At 35.6% G+C, this 26,104-nt stretch overlaps 3 protein-coding genes across 3 annotated transcripts; 1 reads left to right on the top strand and 2 right to left on the bottom strand.

Annotated features, from left to right (window-relative positions):
• The first annotated feature begins 897 nt into the window (after positions 1-897).
• LOC104106589 (uncharacterized protein At1g26090, chloroplastic) lies at positions 898-5,255 on the top strand. The gene is made up of 7 exons (XM_009615162.4): positions 898-1,281; positions 2,600-2,743; positions 2,846-2,920; positions 3,009-3,202; positions 3,282-3,453; positions 3,530-3,940; positions 4,796-5,255. The coding sequence occupies exons 1-7, from the start codon at positions 1,033-1,035 to the stop codon at positions 4,925-4,927; spliced, it is 1,377 nt and encodes a 458-aa protein (XP_009613457.1). The 5' UTR covers positions 898-1,032; the 3' UTR covers positions 4,928-5,255.
• On the bottom strand, positions 5,154-10,927 carry LOC104106590 (protein CHUP1, chloroplastic). Its single transcript, XM_009615163.4, has 9 exons — positions 10,234-10,927; positions 9,929-10,023; positions 9,061-9,813; positions 7,237-8,595; positions 7,019-7,150; positions 6,643-6,824; positions 6,287-6,398; positions 5,647-5,790; positions 5,154-5,514 (listed from the first exon to the last, which is right to left on the bottom strand). Exons 1-9 carry the CDS (start codon positions 10,319-10,321, stop codon positions 5,416-5,418), a joined length of 2,964 nt encoding a protein of 987 aa, XP_009613458.1. The 5' UTR covers positions 10,322-10,927; the 3' UTR covers positions 5,154-5,415.
• Positions 10,928-13,835: 2,908 nt separating this feature from the next.
• LOC104106588 (uncharacterized) lies at positions 13,836-20,544 on the bottom strand. Its single transcript, XM_009615161.4, has 11 exons — positions 20,098-20,544; positions 19,241-19,327; positions 18,939-19,118; positions 17,248-17,363; positions 16,048-16,136; positions 15,842-15,945; positions 15,648-15,750; positions 15,453-15,528; positions 15,243-15,357; positions 14,513-15,044; positions 13,836-14,265 (listed from the first exon to the last, which is right to left on the bottom strand). Exons 1-11 carry the CDS (start codon positions 20,351-20,353, stop codon positions 14,175-14,177), a joined length of 1,749 nt encoding a protein of 582 aa, XP_009613456.1. The 5' UTR covers positions 20,354-20,544; the 3' UTR covers positions 13,836-14,174.
• Between the last annotated feature and the right edge of the window lie 5,560 nt (positions 20,545-26,104).

Below are 26,104 nucleotides of genomic sequence, written 5' to 3'. Positions count from 1 at the left end.
GAGCACAATATTAAGACAAGTGGCATAACCACAAAAAGTCAAGTGGCATTAGGACAAAACAAATTGCCTTTCTAACTAAAAAACCTTTTGAATTTTAAATTTTGAATTAATTGGTTGGTTACTCTATTTATTTGAATTAATAAATAAGATATCTTATAATTAGCTATAATAAAAAATGAATATATATATATATATATCCCATTCAAATTGGGGAGTAGTTTCAAGTTGAAGTTTTAAAATTATTTTAAAATAAAAAAACAAAAATAAGAAAAAATAAAATTAGCTATAATAAAAAATTACCAATTATGAGAACAATTGAATAAACTTCAAAATATAAAAATATTTCAAGAGTAATAAAATATACGATAAATAAATTAATATGCAAATAAAAAATTCTATTAACAATGTAATAATACTAAAAATTGGATAATATAATAAAGAAAAATACATAACAAAAAAGTTATTCGGTGACTATATAAGTTCCTCTTTAATTTGATAGTGATTTTATTATTAGGTATATCGTATTGACAAATAAAATGAAAATTGAAATTTATTAAAACGTTATGATCTAATGTTCAAACAAGCCCGATCTCAATTTAATTTAATTAATATTGACCGCGCATCGTACGGGTACGACTACTAGTATTTCAAGAAGCAATAATTTAAATTAGCAAGTTGATTTGTGATATTAGACTGCCATTAGAAACACGTCGACAAGAATTTTCTCATTATTTCTCTTACTCCAATACGAACAACATAATTTGGCCGAAATGATTCTTTCTCTTTGTCCAAAAAATGATGTTTAATGTTGGCTCAATATTAAGCAGAAATAATTTTTTGTTAAAAAAAGGTGCTGAATTTTTTTTATATTTACAATAAGGACCAACCTGGTAAAATTTTGGAAAGCACAAAAATAGCTTAATCAACTGCACCTTCCAGCTCTCAAGTCTCAACAGTACTCTCAGGCCAAACTTGTCTCAATTGCTAATACTAAATCTTGCTAGTCTAATTCACATCTTAAACCATAGAAAAATGTCCAGTTTCACTATGCAAATCTTAACAATATCCTCATTTTCCACTCAAAAGTACCCATCTTCTGATTTTTTCACTCAGCTAGTACAGAAAAAATCTCCAGCCAAAACAAGAATAAGGAGAGCAAGAATTGAAATTGTGGCCATGGCTAGTGCTAATTCAGATAAAAATGAAAACCCCACTAAGTTAATTACCTTTTTGGGTAAAGGGGGTTCTGGTAAAACCACTTCTGCAATATTTGCAGCTCAGGTTTGTCAATTCATTACTTAATTTTGCTTTAAAGATTCAATCTTTATGCTTAATTCTATCTTTTGTATACATTAGATGGGAATGTTATCTTTACCACATAATTTTGCTTTAAAGATTCAATCTCGTAAATGCATTAGATGTTATCTTTACTAGTATATAATTTTGCTTTAAAGATTCAATCTTTTTGCTTTCTTTCATCTGTTGTAATGTTATCTTATTGATATAAAATGCGGGGTTGTATTAATGCTTTTAAAATTAACATTGGGTTGTGTGAGAGGATAAGAATTGCTTGTTTGGCAGATATGTAAGATGAGGAATGCTTTCATTTGCTCTGTGTAGAACTTGTATATTGGAGTATTAAGATTTGCTTGAATAAGGGCTTACGGTTTTTTATTTAATTGGGTGAGATAAAAACAGGAGATTCCCCAATATGTATGGTGTATTCGGCTTAGCGAAGTAATTGAGTAAACTGTAAAATTCAAGTTTTTGTTGAGTTTTAAGGTCAAGACTTGTACACTCGATTTTTGAGTGTGTAAATCAGGAGAAAGATGGTACCTTTTATGTTAAATTATGAAGAAATAAAGATTGAGATATTTTTCTCTGATTCTTCTTCTAATATATTTAAAATGTCAGTCGAAGGTATAAAGCTTAGTTTGAGTACTCCGATTAGCTATTCGTGCACTCGTGATTAAAGTTGTTAAATGCTTTATAGTCTCACCATTGAAGGAATATTTAGCTTTGGAGTTGGAATAGTCGTGTCTATTACTTGTCTTAAGTTTTTAACTGAGCAAGGCAACTGGACTTTAGCCAAAACTAAGTAAAGATTGAGTTTTTCTGTTGACTAAAATATTTCTTTTAGCTAAGTCAAGCTATGATTTATGAGGTTTTGTAACGAGTATATTCAAGAAAGCTCAGAATAGAGAATAAGTCATCATCTTTCATCATAGTTTCATCATACTTTCATGATTTGGTTCATTTGTCTTAAATAAAATGATTATCACGGATTCTCTGGCTCTATTTTCCCCTATAAATTGTAACAGCATGTTCTTCTGGTTAGGCAGTTTGTTATCTTGGCATTAGCAGCGAATTTGTGTTGTTTTATACCTTTCATTTTTATTTGTATGTTCTATGATGTTATTATTATGTTCATCTAGTACTCGCATATAAAGATAAAGAGACAATAACATTGACCCCTGATTCTGATGCTGTCTTTTCCCCTGTAAAACCTTAACTAATGCTGCATCACATCAGGAATCACGAGTCTCTTGAATATGATAAAGTTAGGTAGACTAACTAGCCATGTTCTTTTTCTTACCAGCATTATGCAATGGCAGGGCTCAAAACATGCTTGGTGATACATTCTCAAGATCCTACAGCTGAATATCTTCTGAATTGCAAGATTGGGACAACGCCAGTAATGTGCAACGGCAACCTCTCAGCTGTTAGATTGGAAACTACAAAAGTCTGTTCTTCTTTAATCCCTACTTTACCTGTCTTCCTGCAATATTGAGATTATATATTTGGTTGAGATTCATTTGGGCTGAACAATCATCTGTAATTGCAGATGCTCCTTGAACCTCTCAATAAACTGAAGCAAGCGGATGCTCGTCTTAATATGACTCAAGGAGTTCTTGAAGGGGTGGGTATGTAACTTAGTGGTGCAATTATCTGGCATTCTGAAAATGGATGAGTCCCTCTTTTGAGTAACTATTTTCAGAATGTAGTAGGTGGTCGGAGAAGAGCTTGGAGTGCTTCCTGGAATGGATTCCATATTTTCGTCCCTAGCACTCGAGCGGCTTGTTGGATTTTTCGGAAATATCGTTCAACAGAATAGCAAAAAAGAGAAATTTGACATTATTATATATGATGGCATGAGTACTGAAGAAACAATAAGGATGATTGGTGCGACCAGCAAAGCAAGGTTAGGTCATCTCAAGACTTGTTATATGCATATATGCCAAAACAGATGTGGCATATCATATCTTTATTTCCATGCGCAGATTATACTTAAAATATCTCCGCAACGTAGCTGAGAAAACTGATTTGGGAAGGCTGGCAAGTCCATCTCTTTTGAGACTTGTAGACGAAGCCATGACTTTAAGCGGTAGAAATCTTAATCTGAATGGGAAAACGAGTTCAGAAATTTGGGACTTTCTAGAACAAGTATTGGAGGTATGCCAGCTACTAATCTGTTTTCAAGATGCCATCTATTTTGAACTAAAGGTTGTATTGATTTTGCATGCTGCAGAGAGGGTCTACAATATTTGCAGAACCGAAAAAATTTGGTTGCTATCTTGTGGTCGATCGAAATGGCCCTGCGTCTTTGGCTTCTGCTTTACGTTACTGGGGTTGCATAATCCAGGCTGGTGCACAGGTTTCTGGTGCATTTTCTCTTGCATCGCCAAATTCAAGTGGAGAACTAGGAGCGACGATTAATGACTTTTCACCTTTGCCTTTTGCTTTTGTTCCGCATATCTCAATGGCAGCCCAATTGGATTGGAACAATATTATGCAGCATACTCATAGTGAGAGTGCACGGAATCTTCTGACTATAACAGCTAATAAGACCAGCATTCCTCCTGTTATTTTTGATCCAGCCAACAAAAATGTCACACTTCTCATGCCCGGTTTTGACAAATCGGAAATCAAGCTATATCAAGTATGTATTATGGTTTGTTTCACCTTTTTGCATTATGGGTCTACTATGATGTCAAAAAGTGATCCTCTTGTGAACTTCAATGCAATGAAATTCTTCACTAGATATTGTATTTTTTTGGTAACAGACCTTTATGAAATGCTCAATGGAGCATTTTTATTATAGTTTTCACAAGTGAGGGGAAGCAAAAATTATTAAATCTCTGGAGCAAGATAAGCATTTACTAATCAATAATTTCTGTAAGCATTTGCGATAGAACTACTAAAAAGCTCTTCTCTAGCTAAAACAAAAGTGGAGGTATATCTCAAAAATGATCTGTTTCTTCAGGGTGTAAGACTCAGTTTACCTGTTTAGTCCCCCTACTTGTCTAGCACATTAAAGTTTGTTAAAGCTAACCGAGAGATTCAAACGGGAAAACTGCAAAGAACTCTGACTAGTGAAACACTGAGCTGATACTTACATTTATATGAAACACTACACTATGCAGTTGAGTGATTATAATCATCCAAAGAACTCTGACTAGTGAAACACTGAGCTGATACTTACATTTATATGAAACACTACACTATGCAGTTGAGTGATTATAATCATCCGTAGCTTCCTATTCTAGGATATGATATGATTTTGGCTGCTAATATAGCAGGGTTAAAGCGATCGAACTTGTGATAGGTTATCCAAGTTGATAGTGCCTTGACTAATTGAAGCTATTAACATGTCCAAAGGTTCATTGTTGTTATTGTTGTTGTTCTCCTTTTTTTCTATGTTTTGTTTTAGACCGGTCGTTTTGAATTTAGAACCCCATTTCCCTATTTGAGACTTCCCGTAGGTGAAATTAATCAGAATTTCTGGTTATTGCAGTTTAGAGGAGGGTCTGAGTTGTTGGTGGAGGCTGGTGATCAGAGACGTGTTATTCGTCTACCATCTCAACTTCAGGGGAAGGTTGGAGGTGCCAAATTTGCAGACAGAAATCTCACTATTACAATGCGATAACAGATGAAATCAAGAACCTTCACCTACATGTTCATTGACAAGCATCAGAGAGTCACTTCACAGCAGCTGTTGAACACTCAGTTTTATGAGTTTCTTTTCTTTTCTTTTTGCTATTGCACAATGCTTGTACCCTGAAATGTGAGGATTTTTGCCTAGTACAATTAGGCCCCAGAAGAGGGACAGGTTTTCACTTTTGCCCCAAAGGCAGAATAAATGATACACCATCTTGACAACTTACTGCATTTTTTCCTTATCATGAATTCATGATTATGGAGTTCCAAACTTCACTCATTGTTTAATGTAGTTTTCTCTGTGTTTTCCAATACAATGTTTGTCCTTCAACTTTCTTTTAACTAATCTGTGCTATCTGATATTCTCCTTATGTTATTCACCTTTTGAATTGTACAGAAGTCCAAGATAGAGTAAGTTTGCTATACTTGGTGAAAATGATGAAATATACAATGACCAAAACCAAAATACAGATATTCTCATTGTTCTTGTGTAGTCTCTTCTGTTTGTGAACTTTTGACACGACTCCTTAATTCTTCAAAAGCCTTCATGCTTTCAGCATCAAATCCTCCAGCAAACTGAAAAGAAAAAGAAAAAATTGTAAATTCATTAATCTGTAACTCTGCTAAAACATGTTTAATTTGTTAAAAAAAGATTGGTATTGTTTTTAGATTTGCTAAGTGAACAAAATGCAGGTATGGTGTATATACCTGATGAACTCTGAAAGCAAAACGAACCCCTTGTAGAATCAAGAATTCTCTGTTTGGTTCCTTCTCAGGTCCACCCATGGCATCAAGCTCTGATGCTACACGTTTCATGTACTTCCTCGCCAATTGTACCGATGAAAGCTTGATCTGCAGAAGAAAACACCGATACTAATATGCCATAGATAGATCATCTCTCTACACACTTCCTTTTGTTTCCTTCTATTGGCCGTACGATGAAGAGAAATTATATTTACTCCCTCCGTTTCAAAAAGAATGAACATATTTCCTTTTTAGTTCGTTTCAAAATAGATTGACTCTTTTCTAAATTTGGAAATAATGTAACTTTAAACTTTCCATTTTACCCTTAATGAGATGATTTATAGCCACACAAATATCCAAGTCTTTCATTCTTTTTAAACTTTGTGTCTAATCAAATAGGTTCGTTCTTTTTGAAATAGAGGGAGTACATGTTAGTTAAAGAGGTTGGTAAGTTTTCCTAATTTCTAACTAAATAATATGAAGTAAAACATCACATTCTAAGGTTTTCTTGCAGTGTGATTATTTTGTCTCTTTTTCTTTTATTATTGTGGTTCAAGCAATTTCACAAAGAACAACATAGCAAAGTTTCTATATGAGAACATACCTTGCCAACAACACCTGAATCTTGCAACCAATTAGTAGGAATGCCAAATTCTCTGTATCGTGATGCAGCCATGTCGCGAGTACGCAATAGTGCATAAACACTTTGTTCCACCCTGGCATCCAGAAGATTAAAGGGTTAAGACTTAAGAGTAACAAAAAATGAGCTAGCGATAGACAAGACAGAAATGATAAGAAGGAATAACTACAAATGAAACAAAAGGGTACCAATTCCAAATAAGTGGAAGTTTAAATATGGTTTGAAAATAGTTTGTTTTAAGATTCAACCATTTTCACATCCTACCTGACCGAAATTCTCTAGTTTAAAGACAAGAGATAAAGATATCAGTAGAGACTTACTTCTCAAGCAACTTGTACATCTTTTTCAAAGCAGCATCACATGGAAGATTTGGGTCATCAACAAAGGAGGTTACATGCTTTTCTAGTTTCATTAGATCTTGATATTCGAAGGCAGCCTCTCTCAGTGCATCTGCTTTTCCCTCTGGCCAGTCAAAGTGCTTGAGGACAGCTCGTTCATCAACCTTGAAAAGAATCAACGGGATACAATATTAATGAAAGCTTCAGGTATTTAATGCAGAAATTGCATGATCCTTGTCGCTCGAGCAAGATTAATTTAAGCAACAATTTTCATATAAAAGTATGATTAAGAATATAGGTATATTCATGTCCTATTTAAGGAAGAGGAACTTGATGGTATAATGTTAAGAGGAAATACCAAGAAGGAGAGTTCTTCATCTAGCCAGTTCACAAATGACACTAGATCCTCGATATTGGTAAATGAAGCAGCACGAACTTCAGTTGCCAATGACTCCACAAATTCACCTTGACTTTCCACATCAGCTTTCACCTGGTTTTGCACAAGTCTCCATTGAGTCAGAATAGGTTAATAAGCACATGCATTATTCAAAGGAGTAAAAGAGAAGTTGTACATACAGCTAACAGGAATGTGGATCTGTTCTCTATCTCACCGATCATGTTGCTTCTTGCATCTGATGTGTTTGAAGTAGAGGATATCAAAGGTGATGATGTATCCTTCTTTGCCTCGCGTTTCATCAATGATTGGTAGAATTCAACTAATTCAGGAGCGCGATGGACCTTATCACCTCCAGCTCCTTCTTTCATTAGAGATCCAGGAGGAGGAGGTGGTCTAGGAGCTCCTCCACCAGGTGGTGGCGGTGGTGGTGGAGCACCAGGCGGAGGAGGTGGTGGGGGTGGACCACCAGGTGCCCCACCTGTAACATTATTACCAGCTGGAGCGGGACCACCTGCTGATCGTGTAGGTGGTGGACGAGGAGTCCTAGGAGGTCTTTTCTCAATATTAATTGGTTTCATTTTGCTCACTGCTTGAGAGTCAGTTTTGCTATCACCGGACTGCTCAACTGAGTCACCAGAGGCAGAGACCACTGGCGCTGATACTGATACTGACACTCGCTTCTCTTTCAATTGAGAAAGTTTTGGGGGCAAGGACTTCTCAAACCTTGCTGCTCTTGCCTGCTCAGCCTTTACCTTAATTTGCTTCTCTCGCTCTACTGCCAGCTTATGCCTATCTTTGAATGCGGGATACTTCTCATCTAGAACTCCTTCAACTGATTTAGACATTAGCTGGAAGGATGATGCAACTGAGTTCAGTGGCTCAGCAGAAGAATCTTGTGTCCTAATCGGTGGAAGCCGCGGTGTTTCAGGGGAATCATATTCCTGCTCAGCTGTTCCAAAACTAGTGATGGCTACACCATCACCTGCATTTCTGAGCATTAGTGATTCCAGAGGACCCCTTGATCTAAAACTTACACTTGTCCGGCCCGGAGATGCTCCCCCAAGAGATCTTGCTGGTGAAGACATAACACTGGAATCGTCTTTACTTTTGCCCCATCTCTTCAACTTCTGGATTAGGCCAGGCTTTTTACTGAAAGCACTAAATCTGCTTGTGGAACTGTCAATAGAAGCGTTATCAAAGTCTTCACTACCGGGAGAAGATGGCTGCGAAAAATTGCTTTCAAGATCTGTATCTCCTTGGCCACGTTCTGATCCTGCGTATTCTAACATCAACTGTTTGGCCTTCTGTTGAGATCTTGGGCTCAGGTTTTTACTGAGATCACGAGCTGATACCTTTCCTTGAGGTGTTTGGTAGTTCCGAAGTTCAAATCTTAAGCATGCATTGACCCAACGAAGATAAACTAGCTCTTCAACTTCACTGAATCTGTTCATTTGAAGTCCTTCTACTTGTTTTAGAAGATCCTCATTTGTGTGCTTCAAATTAGTTACCTCTTCCCTGACCTGCGCAACCATTTCATTCTGAAGCAGCATGCCAAAGACAAGTCAGTAATCAAATAGCATCAGTTCACACACCAACCAAACGCATCACCAAATGAAGCTCTTCATAAGCTAAGTATCTCCAATGGATAAGTGGTGGGAGCTCAACACGATAGTTAAAATAGAAGAAATTAATGAGCATAATAAACAGCAAAGCATAGCAATGACAATTACGATAATTACAAGAAATCATAATATGGGCATGTTTCACTGGAGTATTCATCGGACTCAACCAACTTATAAGCGTGGCGAAAAAAGGGAAGTAATCAGAAAAAGGGGGTCAATAAGGTGCTCAGAGTTGGCTCTACATTTCCAAAACATTTTTGCAGACTAGAAAAGTAGAAAGCAGATGCATAAAAAGAAAGAAAAGCTATACGCAGGAAACACACAAAGATTGTCCTAAAGATCAATTACATGAAAAATACTGGTATCAGAAGTTAAATTTACCTCTGTCATATTGGATAAGTTTGCTACTTTAGATTCAGCAGCATCCAATTTTATAACCAACTCTCTCTTTTCATGCTGAAGTTCTTTGTTCTTCCTCTTAAGCTCCATAACCTCCACTTCTAATTCCTTCACAAGTCTAAGCTTCTTGTCAACCTCAACATCTCTCTTGAAAGCATCCTCTTCCTTTTCTTGAAGTCCACTAACATGTTGTTTCAGCAACAACAACTGAGCTTTCGTTTGGTTAGCTTCAAGCTGCATCTGCCTCTGCAACTCCTTGATCTTGCTCCTCGCTGCTTCTAACTCTTTCCGAGCAGTAGTTCCATTGAAAACCTCCTCTTGAAGCTTTTGTTTCTCGGCCTGTAAAGTATTTATAGTGATGTTGAGCATGTCGATCTCTACAGACTTAATCCTGAGCTGCTTTTGTAACTCGAGGATATCTGATTCTTGCTCCTTCAAACCATAATATTCCAACAACTCCCCTTCAAGTTTCACCTCCCTTTCCTCGAGCTCCTTAACAAGATTTCGCAATCTTTCAAGTTCTTTTTCATTGTTGGCCATCTCATTTTGGTACACCTTCTCTCTCTCTTCTCTTTCTGTATCATACTTGTCACTTGGTAATGGAAATTCAATCTCCCCGGATAAAAGATCTTCGAATTCAGGGAAAAGATCATCATCAAGATCAAGCTGGTTACTCTGTGCTGGATTTATAATTCCATTCATTAATTTCACTTCTTCTTTCTCCTCTTCCTCATCCTACAAGTTGTCATATATTAAACAAATTTCCAAATGACTAACAAATTATTGTTTTCTAAAGACAACAAATTATTGTTTCTAAAGCACACAAATTTCTCTATACACAAATACTTACAACCACTTCTTTGGGGCCATCTGTAGAATACAAAAGCTGCTCCTCCTTTTCATCCCCTTCATAGCTTCGTTGTTCAGGCAATGGTTCCCCATTTTCTGTTCACCAACGTTCATAAAACAAACACAATTTAGCCACAAAAAACACACTCTAGTCACTCACTTGGATGATTTTCCAATTAAAAATTGAAACTTTACAGATACTGTTTTATCAATATGTTTAAAACCAATTATACTAATTTAGCAGCCTCTTTACTTATTTGCAACTTTAATAAAACAATCCAAATACAACTGACTGCAGAAAATTACCTGAAGGCTTTGAGGGTTTTACATTTATCTGCTTAACTGCATAGGCTGCTATAGAAGCAGCAACCACTAAACCTACCCTGACTATCATGTAGGTATTTTAAAAGGAAAATATTGAAGCTTCAAATCATTTACTAACATAAAATAATCCTCACCCATTTTTTCTCAAACCCCATAGCTCAAAACTCAAACCATAGCCTCATCAAAAATGGAAAAGATGCCTAGGCAAAAATGGTGCAATTCTTGAAAGAGAATTATCAGTTTTAGACAACTCTTTAAAAAGTAACACTATGAATAACTTAATGGCTATATCATCTTATCAAGAAAAAAAAAAGTTTGGGTGTATGCAAAAGAGTTGTTGATAACTAGAAAGTCTAATAGACAAAGTGTCGAACACATAGCGGGCACAAGAACCACCAGTTTCTTGAGTGGTCAATCTTTGTCCAAACAAGATTGAAATTCTGGAATATGGGGTGGGTCTAAAACTTACATATTTGTTGATATCAGAGGAATATTTAAGCTGAAAAGGACTATAGTACAGTAAAAATATGAACATGAAACAAGTATCAACCAAGATTTCTGCATTCTCACTCAAGGTCTATACTAGTTAGGGAATTTAGTTAAAAAGAATTTAAAGGTAAAGATTTGGGAGTAAAAATTTGTCTTTTAATGCATGAATACTGTCCAATTATATTCTTTGCCATTGTCTAGATAACTAGGTGGCATTTTGTCCATTTTTGGGTTTTCCAATTATGTAGGTAGAACTTAGATTACAGACCACAAGAGTCAATTTTATCACTAGAAGTCAATAGGATGATAAGCCTTTTACTATTACTGCTTTTAAATTCTATTTGTGCGACATAGTTTGACTGAATATAAAAAAAATTTAAAAAAAACAGATTTTTAAAATTTGTATCTTTAAAAGCTTAGAAGTAAAAGCTTTGTGCCGTTATAATATTTGTGTGACTATAAAAACTTTTTATTAAAGATAAAATAGGTAAAATAAAAAATTTAGAGTTAAATAATTCTCAAATATAGAAACCTGCCATTATTTTGGAAATGACTTTTAATGATAATATGTTACATAGATTGAAATGGAAGGAATATTACACCATTAGAATCGACTATTTTATTTCTTACTGTTCATATCGCTTCGTTTAGAAACCTGTCTCAATCTAATAAAATTAGTTTTTTCAATACAAAAATCCATTTAGAAATAAAATGTTGATTTAATGCTCTAAATGAAGAAATTAATGTGATATTAAAGGAGGGACCCACATGAATTGTGGGGTCCAATGCTTAATGTACTTACAAAAATTGCTTTAAAGTTGACAATAAAGTTGAGCTAAGGGGTGGCTAAAGGAAGAAGATTGTCATGTAGAAGCAAAAAGAGCAAATTAGACATTTAACTCATGCCTTAGCTTATATGGATTCTTATGTATGGACTATATTAGCCCACATAAATCAGATTATTGATAACTTTACACTTCATAGTTACCCAACATAAGTACCTTTTTGGCATGTATGTTACATTTGGATATACTTTTGTCCCTAAGAAACAAAAAAACCCTCCCCATACAAACATAAGTTTAAAGACCTGTTTGGCCATAGATTTTGTCATAAATTTTGCCAAAATAAATTTGGGTTTTATTTGGCAAACACATGTTTGGCCATAAATTTTACCTATATTTTGGCAAAATCCCAAATAAATAGCTGGTTTTGGACCAAATCCCTAATAATACACATGTTTTTCCAAAATAAATTTGAAAAATATGTTTTGAAAGCGTATGTCCAAACACATTTTCATCTTCAAGCCAAACTTCACCCAAAACAGATTTTTCAAAACAAATTTGGGAATCTATGACTAAACGCTAGCTAAATATTTTTACTTTTTATAATCGGGAGTGTACGACACTTGGTCCTTCGAATTTTCAAGGATCGCCAAGGGCGCACCATATACCATGCTCGTCATATACCATGCGATGAGCAGTATACTTTTAACTGTTTAACCCTAACTTTGACTGGGCCATTTTCTTTATCGACAAGTTAAACAAAAAAGATAACTCTCTTCGAGGCCCCTGCTAATGTATTCAAGACATTAACGCATATATAACTCTCTTTGAAGATATGTATACTATGTCTTGTTGATGCATATGCTTTTATCCAAGTATAAATCATGCTCGTGGAAGCTGGCTAGTCATAGAAGAGAATGGATTGACTTAACAAAGAATGGGCCAAAGTTAAGCAAAGAGACAACAGTCTCAATCGAGGGGAAGTGCACATATAGCCACTAATAAGACATGTATTTACTTTTAAGCCACTATTTAAAATGTCTTTAGTCTTTAGCCACTGCTTTAATAAACTTTACCCGTCCGGATGAAAATACCCTTCTGCTCATAAAGTTCAGGATCAAATGTCTTTAACTTATGAGCTTGTTACTGTAAGTTCAGGACTAGCTGTCCTTAATTTATGAGCTTGTAAGTCTAAGTTTAGGACTGCTTGTCCTTAACTTTTGAACTTGTAACTCTAAATTCAGGACTACGTGTCCTTAACTTTTGAACTTGGAACTCGAAGTTCAGGACTACCTGTCCTTAATTTTTGTGCTTGTAACTCTAAGTTAAGGACTAGCTGTCCTTAATTTATGAGCTTGTAAGTCTAAGTTATGGACTACCCGTCCTTAGTTTTTGAACTTGTAACTCTATCTTCAGAACTACATGTCCTTAACTTTTGAAGTTGTAACTCTAAGTTCAGGACTACCTGTCCTTAATTTTTGTGCTTGTAACTCTAAGTTCAGGACTACCTGTCCTTAATTTTTGTGCTTGTAACTCTAAGTTAAGGACTACCTGTCCTTAATTTCTGTGCTTGTAACTATAAGTTAAGGACCAAATCCTTTCAACAACACATGCATCAACAAGAATCAGACACCCAATTCAGCATTGAATCTATGCATAAAATTGAAGGCAAAAACCGAATAAAGGTGGCAATCACACGAAACAAGACAAAGCTGACCCTCGTTAGAAAAATAGCAAGATATCATTTTTCATCTTCGTAACTGTTCAAAGCCATCAAATTCACAAGAATCAAAAAATCCAATTCAACGTTTTTATCCCAAACAACATGTGCATCCACAAAAACATGTCTCTGCATCGAACTTGAGAGAGAGAAGCGAGGTTTTAGGAAGAAAGGGTAAAAATGTCTTTTCATAGAGTAGTGGCTATTTTTACTCAACATTAGAATTGCTGGATAAAAAATAAATACCACATTAAATAGTGATTAACCCACGCCATTTTTACCTCAATCGAGGCATCAATTGTGAAGAAGATGTTTTTCTATAGTAGCTAAAAGCGAGAAGAGATGCCAATTGCCTACAATATAATAATCCTCAATCTGTTTCTTTTTAGTACTACAGTCAGAGCTCTCTATAACACCACCATATATAATAGTCATTCATTATAAAAGTCAAAGTTTTTACGAAACCAATTTTTATAATATGTATATTCTTAATAATAGCACTTTGCTATAACAATCAAAAAAATTCGGAACAAATAAAGTTATTATAGAACGGTTTGACCGTATAATAAAAGGAGACAAAAGAACTCAAAAGGTTTGATTAATTCATGCATAAACACTAACTTTTTTATGTCATAGCTTTAACTACTACTCCGAGGAGGCTCAAAATGTTTACATCTTGGATGTATCCACGAATAATCATTCTTTTAAATACAACAAAAGTTTACTCTTCAATTCCTTGAAATTTCTTTCTGTTAGTGACAGATTACACAAGATCTACGATTCCCATCCAAAAATATTAATTGAGAGGCAGAGAAGAGAACAACTCTTAATAGTTTACAAGCTGCTGCCAAGGAAATATTTAAGAGGAAAAATGACCATGACATTGACAAAGTGTATTAAAGCAGCTGGATTATTTCATTTATAGGACACCCCTATTGCTCCTCCCATTTCCACCTTCGTCCAACCTCCTCGAGAACTTTAGCACGGGTTTGACTTCTTCTCGCTTCATCCTCGACCCATGATCTGTTTCGATAAAACATGCATTGTCAAACACCACATATTATCTAGAGTCGAAATTCTACAAATATCTCACTCTTATGCGGTCTGCAATCTATGCGCTATACAGCAGATGTATGCTTCGCAAGATTAGTCAAACTTCTTAGAGCTATTTAACATTCACTGAACTTCTACGTTTAGAAACTCCATTCCCTACTAAAGGATATAACAAGACACATAAGTAAACCAAAGCTTAAAGTTAACATATTTGTACCTCAATTTTCGCAAAGCTTCGATCTCAGCTTCCAACAAAGATTTTGCATCAAGCAAAGCTTCATGCTTAACCTGCAAATCTTGAAGCGTACCACTTAAATTACTCTGCTCATCGACATGCTTAGACTTCTCAAAAGCAAGCCTTTCGGACATCTCATCGACCTCTTCCTTAAGACTAGAAAGTAGCTGCTTCTGACAGTCTAAAGCTGCCTTCTGCTTCAGAAGATCAGCTTGAGCATTCTCTTGTACAATCTTTTCCTCTTCTAAATCTCTAACAGAAGCAAGATAATCCCACTCTACCTCGAAACCACGACTTCTTTCTACTTCCATTTTACTCTCCCAAATCCTCTGTATTTCTCCTCTATCAAGAAGCACAGTCTTGATTTCTTCCATTGCCATTAGTCTTGAAGAATTTTCTGCTTCAAGTTTTGACAGTTCACTTTGTATATACTCTTCCATTCTCCCACTTGTCAGTGAAACAGCTGCCTGAGCCTTTGTGGATGGTTTATTAGGCTGGAATCGTTTCGCCTGTCCTGTAAAATGATAATAAACTGGCGATAAACAAACTTCCCAATTCATATTTTCAGTGAACTTAAGACTGTCTTGTATGCACTAAATTCCTCATATATTTTTTTGGGCTTTTTCATTTTTGGCCCGTCGGCTGAAAATAATTACAGGAGCTAGCCCAAATATACAAAACATGTATACTATTTAGAGAGAGAGAGAGAGACCAAAAACTCTTCGAAGAATACTCCGTTCACCAGCCCGTAAATCCACAAAAAGTACCACCAAAGCTTCAGAATTGATGTCCCTCACATCCAGAAAACCTATATTCTTCCTTGATATCTGAACTGTAAACAGAGTCAGATATTCAGGCAGATAAAGGACACCAAAATGTCAGTAAAGTTGGAATAAAAGCTGGAACGTGGCTCTTCCCCTACCTCTTTGTCTATTCCTGGCATGACTTCATACTCTATTTTGACTTTCCAACTAATTAGATCTTGGCGAGACAAAAATCTGAAATAGCAAAACATTAAGTAGAAGCACATACCAAGGTAACTAGGGAGAAATGAAATGAAGTGGGAAAAACAAGAAAAAGGGAAGGGATAAGGCAGGGGAGCCAAACATCAAAATACCTATTGGGGAAAAAACAGATGCCCTGATCTTCTGAAACATTTGGAGTGGAAGCAAACTCCCGATCTAACAGTTTGCTAGGAATAATACCAGCTTCAGCAAGAGCTGGATCACAATTTGTAAGGAAAAAACTGAAAATATTAGCTCTTTGAATAATGCTGTATATTACGCTTGGGTAACAACATGTCAAGCTTACACTGAATGGCGGCAAAATCAGGGTCTTCAACACTCACATCATCAAAGGCAGTTACTGTAGACCCAGAAAGCACAACTGATGGAACTATCCGATGCTTTCTCCATCTACAAGTCAAAGAGAAAATGGTTAGGAAGAAAGGGTACTCACATTGTCGTCTTGTTGTAACAAAAGAACTATCCAGACAAATGTTGTTGATTCAAAATTACCTTTCCAGTTGTGTATTTGCATTAACAAACCATCTTGCATATTCCCTCCTTGTACATAATTCATCCGCTTTAACATCATCTTCAATGATCTGTATACTTTAGATTATAATGGTGAAACTATGCTTGAACCGAATCTAAATCATCGAGTGACGTCAGACAGAGAGAGAGAGGCACAAATAAAAATTTTCCAGATGAGAGAAGTACAAATTGATTTAGAGGGTAACGTCACAATAATTGACAATAAGACTACAATGTGATAACCTAATTTCCAATTATACCTCACAGTATAATGGCAAAGCCATGCTAAGAACCAAACCTAAACCATCGAGTGAAGGGTGAACTACAGCGAAGGAGGATAAGATTACCAGGTAAAATCGCCATAAATGACAATAAAGCCTACAACATATATAACATGCTAGTTTTCACTGGAGCAAACATATTATTCATTATTTTGTAACCGTGGTGTCTGGGCCAGCTTGCACGTGCCTCAACTAATTCCATGGGGTACCTGCTACCTCCCATCAACACAGCCACCGGGTAACTCTGTCCACCAAGGCTTAGACAGGTGAGAAGAAATTACCTAGTGTTTTTGCCTCCACTGGGATTTGAACCCTGATACCTCATGGTTCTCAACTCACTTCAATGACCACTAAGCCACACCCTTGGATGCAAACATACATATTATTCATAATCCTGGATGTATCCTAAAAAGGGGAGATGGGGAAAGAACCACAGTCCAGTTTGAATGTGCAACCTACTAGCTATCACATTTCCTTCTTCTAACTTCAGTATCAAGGCAACCGTCACTTCTTTGGGCTGCCTTTCCTGAGGATGTTACTATGCTTCTCTAAGTCTCCCATTTCACACTCGTCACAGAAGGAAATATGAAATACTCATGATTCAGGATGAACAGTAAAATGTTCCTTCTCTAAAGCTGGCAGCTGTGCGTTAGCTTTAAATTATTGGCGCCATCCAGTACCTACGCTACATAGCATATCTTGGAAAATATGCTGCTTCTGGTCTGACTTAGTAGTGCAGTACAGAGCTTTATGGCTATCGTGCAGTTCAAACCCGGTCGCACTTTAAGTAAAATAAACTGTAACTAAGTCCATAATAAAGCATAGCTCTGGAAAAACAAATGTACAAGTACAGCAGGAGAGCTTATTGCTCTCAAATGGAATAAAGGTCAGGGGACTATACCTTGAGTTTCTTCAGCACGAAAAGAGCTTCTTCTTGAGTAGAATCTACAGCAAAGGGAATTGTAATACGTCCAAGTACTCTTCTAGCTACTGCTTTAGTTGTAACATGGCTTGTCTCTTCAAAATGACAGAACCAGAGGTTTAGGCCAGTGAGGAATAAAATCATAATCAAAGCTTATCAACAGGACTGCGACCACTGAAAGTAATTCAACAAAAGAGAAACCGGTACACACATTACTGCAAGTAAAGTGGAAAAGGAAAAAGGCAGTCTAACAGTAAGTACCAAATAAAACTCTAACTTAATGACATAACATGGGTGACTGCTGACCTGCCTTGAGTGAGAAATTCTATTTAATTGTCTTCACATATCATTTCTATTTCAAATTACGGAAGAGAATAAAATGAAAAAGAACTTTGTCAACTTAAACTTGCATGGTAGGACTCTAGCATAGAAGTTACTTTTACTGATGTAAAGAAAAGAGCAGAAAAGAAATCAGAATATTGTTGGTGTACATTTTCCAGGAAAATTATTAATAGTTGCGGATGGAAAGTTGTTTCAGGAGTTCTTTTATTTTATCAGTTTCCTAGTTGGTTTAAGATTCAAGAGTTATTCCACTCTTTTCGGTTTATTACCTAGAAAAGGAGTCTTGGTTTCACAGGATCTGGGTTGGGCTTTAGAGTAGCTATAAAGAGATGGCCTTTTATTGTAGAAAACTCATCTCTTATTTCAGTTATTACTCAGTTCAATTGCTGCTGAGATTTCTTTCTCTTGCACATATTTCCAGCTCTTTTGGTAGGACTTTTGCTTCTTTAGCTCTCTTTTTGCAGCATGTATTTTCTGCCCTTGTTTCCAGTTAAGCAAACGGAATCAGCCTCTCTACCTTCACAAGGCAAGAGTAAGGTCTACGTACACCCCACCCCCACCCCAAGACCCCACTTTGTGGGATTACACTGGGGTTTGTTGTTGGTGGTGTTGGTGTTGTTTCCAGTTAAGCAGACTATACTGAGGCTTGTTTGGTATGACACTAATTATTTCTTTCTTAATTTAATCCCTTCCTTTTTTTTCACCCAAGGAGTGAATTTCAAGATAAATTCAGCATCTTATATGTTATCAGAAAGCTCAAGAACCAATTTATGTATATAAAAAAAGAAAGTTCAACAAACTATGGTCTATCATAACGGATAATAACAATCTTCAGCAATTAGTCAAGGCCACTTAGTTCTTCTGCATGATTTAATTTGTCTTCATTGGAGAACGTTCCCAAAATGAAGGCTTAGTTGGAAAAGTCACCAAGCCAAGCAAACCAGGATAGTAAGGAAAAAATAAAAAGAGAAGGACAGAAAACAGAGATTAGGCCTCTGAATAGGATATTACAGTTCTGGCCCAAAAAATGAAAAGGCTAAACAGCTAAAAATAGCCGTTTGGTAGACAGTCATACAACAAAGGATGGGAAGGGGGCAAGCAAACCAACTATATTTCAAAGAAGGAAGAGAGTCCGAAATAAGCATTTTACCCCAGACACAAATAAGAACTCTAAAGCAGTGCCGTTACATGATTCAGATATTATATGCAAATACTAGCATTTCCCATGAGACTAGTTCAAAGGAAGAAAGAAAACAAGTCAATTACTTTTACAAGCATTTGGTCGTGCTTAACGCCACTTAAGGTAATCATCAAGCTCTAAAACTTACCCACAGCAACATTTTTATCATCGGAATCAGAAACACCCTGCTCGATTGTTTCAGAAATCTGAGCACTTTCCATCAACAAATCAGCAGCAGTTTCGTCATCTTCTGCCTTACTAGCAGCCTCATTAGGTACTAACTTATCATGCAATCCACCGAATGGCCCAGTAAATTGAAATTTGAATCCTAGAAGAAGCAACAAGCAACCCAAAAACTGAATTACACTTCTACAATAACACTAGAAACTACCAAGTAATAAAAGCAATCCTGCAATCCCATAATGCTAAAACTATCCCCCAAGATCTCACCTTTTTGGTATAGTGAAAAGTAGGAAGCAACACCAAGTCCAGCAGCAAGAGACACTGACATGCCAATAACCAAAAATTTTGACAAACCTGCAAAAACACAGTTTCTAATTCCCTCAGTCCTCAAATAAATCACAAGATTAAATTTTTATTTATACCAACCTCAAAAAGTCAATCAATGAAAAGCTATGACTCTTCGACCCCATTTTGTATATACCAAAATACCCTTTCATATGATTTTTCATACATACATAGAGTTTTCCTTTGGGTCTTAGCATCTAATCGAGGATTGTCACAAGCCCCAAAAACTGCTATTATCCTCACTAATCAAATCAGAAATTCCAACCACTTCCTTATTTGTTCAACTGTTGAAGAGTTTAACTAAAAAATTTAGCTAATTCAGAACACTTGAAGATTTGAACTTTTGACTAAGTTTGTAACTAAAAAGTTTAAATGGGAGATTAAGCTCAATATCTTTTATAACTCAGAAATCCTCGAGGGCTAGTGGAGCACCTTTAAACTCAGTATATGATGGGCCCGCCCCAAGATTAAGCTCAACTTCAGAGTCCAAAGTCATATTATTTGATGTTTTCTTAGCAATTGATTAAGTAATTTCAACCTCTTTCCAAATGCACAACCAAGAAAGAAGGCTCAAGTGACATGAAAGCTACATTAAAAGTTGGGGTCGGCTATATGAATCCTACCTGAACCATGTTACTTCATATAAACTCATCTCAGGCCAATAATATCCACAATAAAACAACAATAAAAATAAAAGTAAAAAAGCAGTAGAATTTTCTGTATATTTTCTAATGACAAAAAGTAAAAGCATTTTAAACAATTATAATTAAAAAAGTAACCTTTTTGTTGCTTCTTCTTCTTGATAACTGGAGGTTCAACAAAGTCCCAACCATTGAACTCGTTAAAGGCATTTGGATCAGATAAACCCCAAGAAAATTCTGAAGTTTTTTCTGAAACTGAAGCAAAGAGTGAAAATTTAGGAGTTTTAGGCCTAAGGAGAAATGGGTGTGAGGGAAAAATGGAATCTTGACGGTAGATGAAATGGGAATTAGGTGAAAAGGTAAGAGAAGATGGGATAATTAAAGAAGAGCACATTTCTGAGGTTTTTTCTCTATGTAAAATACATAGAGAATTAGGGTTTTAGGTTATGTGTTTGTTTTCTAGAGTTCAGATTCAAATGGAACAATTTGGAATTGGAGTTGTTCCTCTTCGATGTTTCTCTTGACTCTTGAGAAGTGAACATCAGTCCATAGCCAATACCTACCTGTTATTCTCTTTTCCTTTTAGACTTCCCCCTATTGTTTTTCGTTCATTTCTTTTTGCCCATCTTTTCTAAGGTCAAATTGATTCATGTAGTATTATCTAAAATTGACAAATTCACCTTCCTATAAATTTTTGGTCTAATATTTTACTTCAACCATTAGATTTTTTTTTTAATTCTAAAATCCAATCGGAAAGTAATTCTAAACTACAGTAAAAACTTGAAGGATAAATTTTGAACTATTTTTCTTGTAATATTTTGGCACATGGAATCTACTTATTTTATGTTGGAGTTGGTTAATAGCAAGGACAAATATAAGACAGATTTGCTTGCACAAAGATATGAATGGACAAAAGTGTAACAGAGAGCAAAATTGGACAATTTCAAATAATACATGGACCAATTTGGACATTTTCTCTTTTGCGCGTCTATTTCTCTCTTGGTATAAAATAAAAGAAATAAAAGAAAAAAAAAAGACTCTATTTCTCGCCTTTTTTCCCTTTTTTTGTGGTTTGTTTGCCTTTTGTTAGATCACATTTACGTTTTAACTTTTTAAGGCATGTAAATCCAGTAGTACTTTGTAGAAAACTTATCCAATGTGCATCAATATCTATATCTATATTATATTATTAAGAGGAAAGAAAAAAGCATCCACATTAAGACAAGTGACCACCTCACATTAGGTCACTTGGCAATTTAGGATAAAGTTAGTTAGGTTAGATACTAGTTAATTTTTTTTTTTGGAATTTAAATTTTAAAAAATTTAAATCATGCATTATCTGTTGTTAATAATTAGTTATTCTCTTTGAGTTAATAGATTTGGAGTTTTAAAATTATTCTAAAATAAAAACGAAAATAAGAAGAAGAAAAAAATTGTCACTTCAAATTGGGGAGTAGTTTCTAGTAGTCTATATCTATAAAATATTATAAATTTTTTGATACAGGAAATAGTTTGATTTTAAATTTAAAGATAAAAATATTATTTCAAATTTATAGACAAAAATATTTGAGTTGAGATCAAATAAAAGTTCATTTGCTTATGGCAAATAATGCAAAAATAATTTAAAAAATCAGTAAATTATGACGAAATAGTAAAACTACTTATCTGCTTATATTTTTAAAAAATTAAAAATTATAATTTAAATATGATAGTATTTAGGTTATATGAAAATAGAGATAATATTAGGATATTTTAACTTTGAATTAATTTAAATATGATAGTATTTAGGTTCTATTAAATCAAATAAATAATACACAAAGATATTATTGATAAATTTAGAAAATTAAAGTATTGTGAACAATAAAAAAATTAAGCTACAATCTTTAGATTATTTAAAAATTAAAAAAAACTAAAAATGTCAATTTATCCCACTGCATATCATGAAATAATAAATTTTATATAATTTAATTATTGAATTTTAAATATACTTAATTATTTTTTTACAAAAATAATAATTTTTATATATTGAAAATTATTTATTTTGAAACCTTTATATTTTTTATTTGGAAGTTACTCACACATAATATAACTTCATATATTATATTAAAAGAGTGATAGTGAAGCATGAGGTCAAGTCAAGTGTCATATAGAGAAAATGCTACTTCGCACTTTAAAGGCTAAAATTTAACTAGATTTTATGGCAAAATTTAATCTATATCTATATTATAGATTTGTATAGATAATTTGGAATGCTAAAAAATTAAAAGCTAAAATACACAATATTTAATATTCTTATTAGATTATATCATTTCTAGATTTTGTATATAGATAAAGTCAAAAATAAAAAAAAGATATAGAACAATGAATGAATTCCAAGTAAAGGAGTATTAAATTAATAATCAACTTTGTTAGGAGTACGAAATTAATATTATCTATGTTATATTAAAGGAGGTAATAAGCAAGGACATTAAATCTAAAAATAAAATAATAAAAAAATCACATGATAGTGCAATCATAGTGAGCAACAAATAAATCAATAATGATAAAGAAACAAAAGAAGAAAAAATGGTATGAAATATAAAATGATAACATGTATTAGAATTTCAAATCAGAAAGCGTTTTTGAGTTAAAATAACAAAGATGGAGCTTTAAATTATTTTAAAATAAAAAAATAAAAATAAAAAACTAAAAAAATGTCAATTTATCCCACTACATATCGTGAAAATAATAAATTTTATATAATTTAATTATTAAATTTTAAATATACTTAATTATATTTTTTACGGAAATAATTATTTTTATATATTAAAATTATTTACTTTGAAACCTTTATATTATTTATTTGGAAGTTGCCCACACATAATATAACTTCATATATTTCTATTATATAGAAAAGCTAAGAATGTGTAACGACCCGGCCAGTCGTTTTAAAAGTAATAGCCCCGATCCCCTATTTATTGTTTCCCCTGCATCTATTTCTGCTATTGTGATTTGTCGGGAGACTTCGTTTTGGTTTTGGAGTGTTCCGGGACACTTAGTCCCTAAAACGGGAGTTTAAGTCTTAGAATTTTGACTGTAGTCGGAACTGTATGAAGACGACTCCGGAATGGAGTTTCGTCGGTTCCGTTAGCTCCATTGGGTGATTTTGTTCTTAGGAGCGTATCCGAATTGTGTTTTGGAGGTCCGTAACCCATTTAGGCTTGAAATGGCAAAAGTCAAATTTTTGAATATTTGGACCGGTAGTGGAAATTTTGATATCGGGATCGGATTCCAATTCCAGAAGTTGTAGTAGGTCCGTAATATTGAATATGACTTGTATGCAAAATTTGGGGTCAATCGAATGTGGTTTGGTTGGTTTCGACATCAGTTGTCGAATTTGGAAGTTTCAAGTTCTTTAAGTTTGAATCGGAGGATGATTTGTGATTTTAGCATTGTTTGATGTGGTTTAAAGGCTCGACTAAGTTCGTATGGTTGAGGTCACAAGGGGACCTCAGGTGAGTTTCTGATGATTATCGGATCATTTTTGGACTTGAAAGATTTTTCTGGTGCTGGTTCTGCTGTAATCGCACTTGTACAAGGCTGCCCGCAGGTGCGAGCAAATTGGCGCAGAAGCGGATTTTAGGCAGCCTGAGCTGAGACCGCAGGTGCACAAAGAATTTCTGCAGGCGCGCACGCGCAGGTGCGGCCCTTTATCACTGGTGTGGAGGCAGAAGGGGGTAAGTGATTTGCGCAGATGCGCACATTTTCCGCACAAGCGCACACGCAGGTGCGAGCCTAGGCTCCGCAGGTGCGAAAATACCTGGGCAGTGGTTAAAACCGAAGGGCTTCGCGATTTTTGTCATTTTGGACTTTGCAAACTCGGTTTAGGGCGATTGTTTAGAGCATTTTCAAGAGATTTCTTGAGGTAAGTCCCTTGTGCTTATTTTGATCAATAATCTTGCTTCCCCATTTATTTTTTCACCTAGTTAGTGTGTATTTAAGGTGGAATTTGGGAGTTGAGACTAGGGATTTAGAAAGTTTGAATTGTGGATTTGAAGGACCATTTGGTATCAGATTTTAGTAAATTTGATATGGTTAGACTCGTGAGTGAATGGGCTTTCGGATTTTGTGACTTTTACCCGATTTCGAGTCGTGGGCCCGGGTCGAATTTTTAGGGTGAATTTCGGAATTTTTGTTAATGTATTGATTTAATTAATTAGATGAGTCTATTATAGTTGTATTTATGATATGTAATTGCTTTTGGCTAGATTTGGGCCATTCTGAGCCGGATATTAGGGGGAAAGTCATTCTTACCGATTAATTGAGCTTGGTTCGAGGTAAGTGGCTTGCCTAACTTTGTGGGGGGGGGGGGAACTCCCCGTAGGATTTGTACTATTTTTGATATATGAGCGCTGTGTACATAAGGTGACGATTATGTACACGGGCTAATTGTGTAAAAACCCGATTTTCTACTAAGTAATAACCTGATTTCTTTCTTATTTGAGTTTCATCAGCATGTGTAGTATCCTTCTAGATTAGAATAGCATGTCTACTTGCCCTAACTGTTTACTTGAACTATGTGCAGTATGTTTAGTGAATTTACCTGTTTTTCCTTAACTAGTACTTAGGTTGAATTGTAGCATTTCGTGCCGTAACTGTTGAATTCTATTGTTTAGCTGCATATTTACTTTGGGACTACAGAACGGTATTCTGGGAGATCCCCCTGTACTGCATATTTACTTTGGGACTACGGAACGGTATTGCGGGATACCCTCATGTACTGCATATTTATTTTGGGACTACAGAACGGTATTCTGGGAGATCCCCCTACACTTTTACGTTTGGAACTACGAGACGGTATCTCGGGAGATTCCCTGTTGTTATCTCTATGTACTGAGCTATTGTTTTCTATGAATTCATTCTTTGTTAAATTTCAGCACTTGTTTTACTACAATATTTCATTCTGTCTTAGTTTATTATTTATATACCAATAGGGACGTGACCTGATCTCGTCACTACTCGACTTAGTTTAGGCTTGGCACTTACTGGGTACCGTTGTGGTATACTCATGCTACTCTTCTGCACATGTTTTGTGTGCAGATCCAGGTACTTGTTATCAACCCCGCTACTAGATGAGAGTGTTTGTTGGTGTACAGAGACTTCAAGGTATATCTGCCGCATCCGCAGACCTCGGAGTCCCCCTCTATTCCCTCCTATGTCATTTACCTTCCTTACTTCTATTATTAGATTCTGGTGTATAGAGATACTAGTTTCTTTCTCTAGCTTGTGACTTATTATGTTTCGGTTTTTGGAATTTCTGTGTATTTTTGAATAGTTGGTTATTGTACATGCCAGGCAGTATGATACCCAGTTATGTTGTTACTGCTACAGTTAGTTGATAAATTTATGTTTTCATTTCATTATTCAGCAAATGTTAGGCTTACCTAATCGTAGAGACTAGGTGCCGTCACGACGTCATATGGAGGAGAAATTTGGGTCGTGACAAGTTGGTATCAGAGCTCTAGGTTTATAAGTGTCGTGAGTCACAAGCCGATTTATTAGAGTCTTGCGGATCGGTACGGAGATGTATGTACTTATCTTCTGAAGGCTATGGAACTGTTTGGAAAATTTCACTACGTTGATTCCTTGTCGTACGAAAATTGTCGACTTCAAAAATTCTAAATGTCTGTATTATATTCTCTCACAGATGGTGAGGACACGTATAAACGGATGTGATGACAGGCACCCCCGCCCCCCGCTAGAGCCGCGAGAGGTCAGGGTCGGGGTAGAGGTAGAGGACGTCCACGTGGTGCAGCCAGATCACCCGCACGAGCTGCTACAAAAGAGCCCCCAGTAGCTCCAGCTGGAGGGTAGACACCCGAGGTACCTGTTTCTGCACCAGCCCTCCAGGAGACTCTAGCCCCGTTTCTGAGCATGTTCAGCACCTTAGCTCAGGATGGATTAATTCCTCTTGCTCCTGCCACATCTCAGGCCGGGGGAGGAGCACAGACTCCCGTCGCCGGTACTCCAGAGCAGCGGATTTAGGTCGACCAGGTTCCAAAGATTGTACCAATGTAGCCGGTAGCTCCAGCTCAGCCCGAGGTTAGGGCAGCAGCTTCTAAGGCAGAGCAACTTAGATTTGAGAGGTACAAGAAGTACCGCCCAC

The sequence above is a fragment of the Nicotiana tomentosiformis genome, chromosome 10 (assembly GCF_000390325.3).
Source record: "Nicotiana tomentosiformis chromosome 10, ASM39032v3, whole genome shotgun sequence".
Classification (NCBI taxonomy): Eukaryota; Viridiplantae; Streptophyta; class Magnoliopsida; order Solanales; family Solanaceae; genus Nicotiana; species Nicotiana tomentosiformis.
Note: the sequence above shows the minus strand (reverse complement) of the source record. Positions and strands in the feature narration are given on the sequence as shown.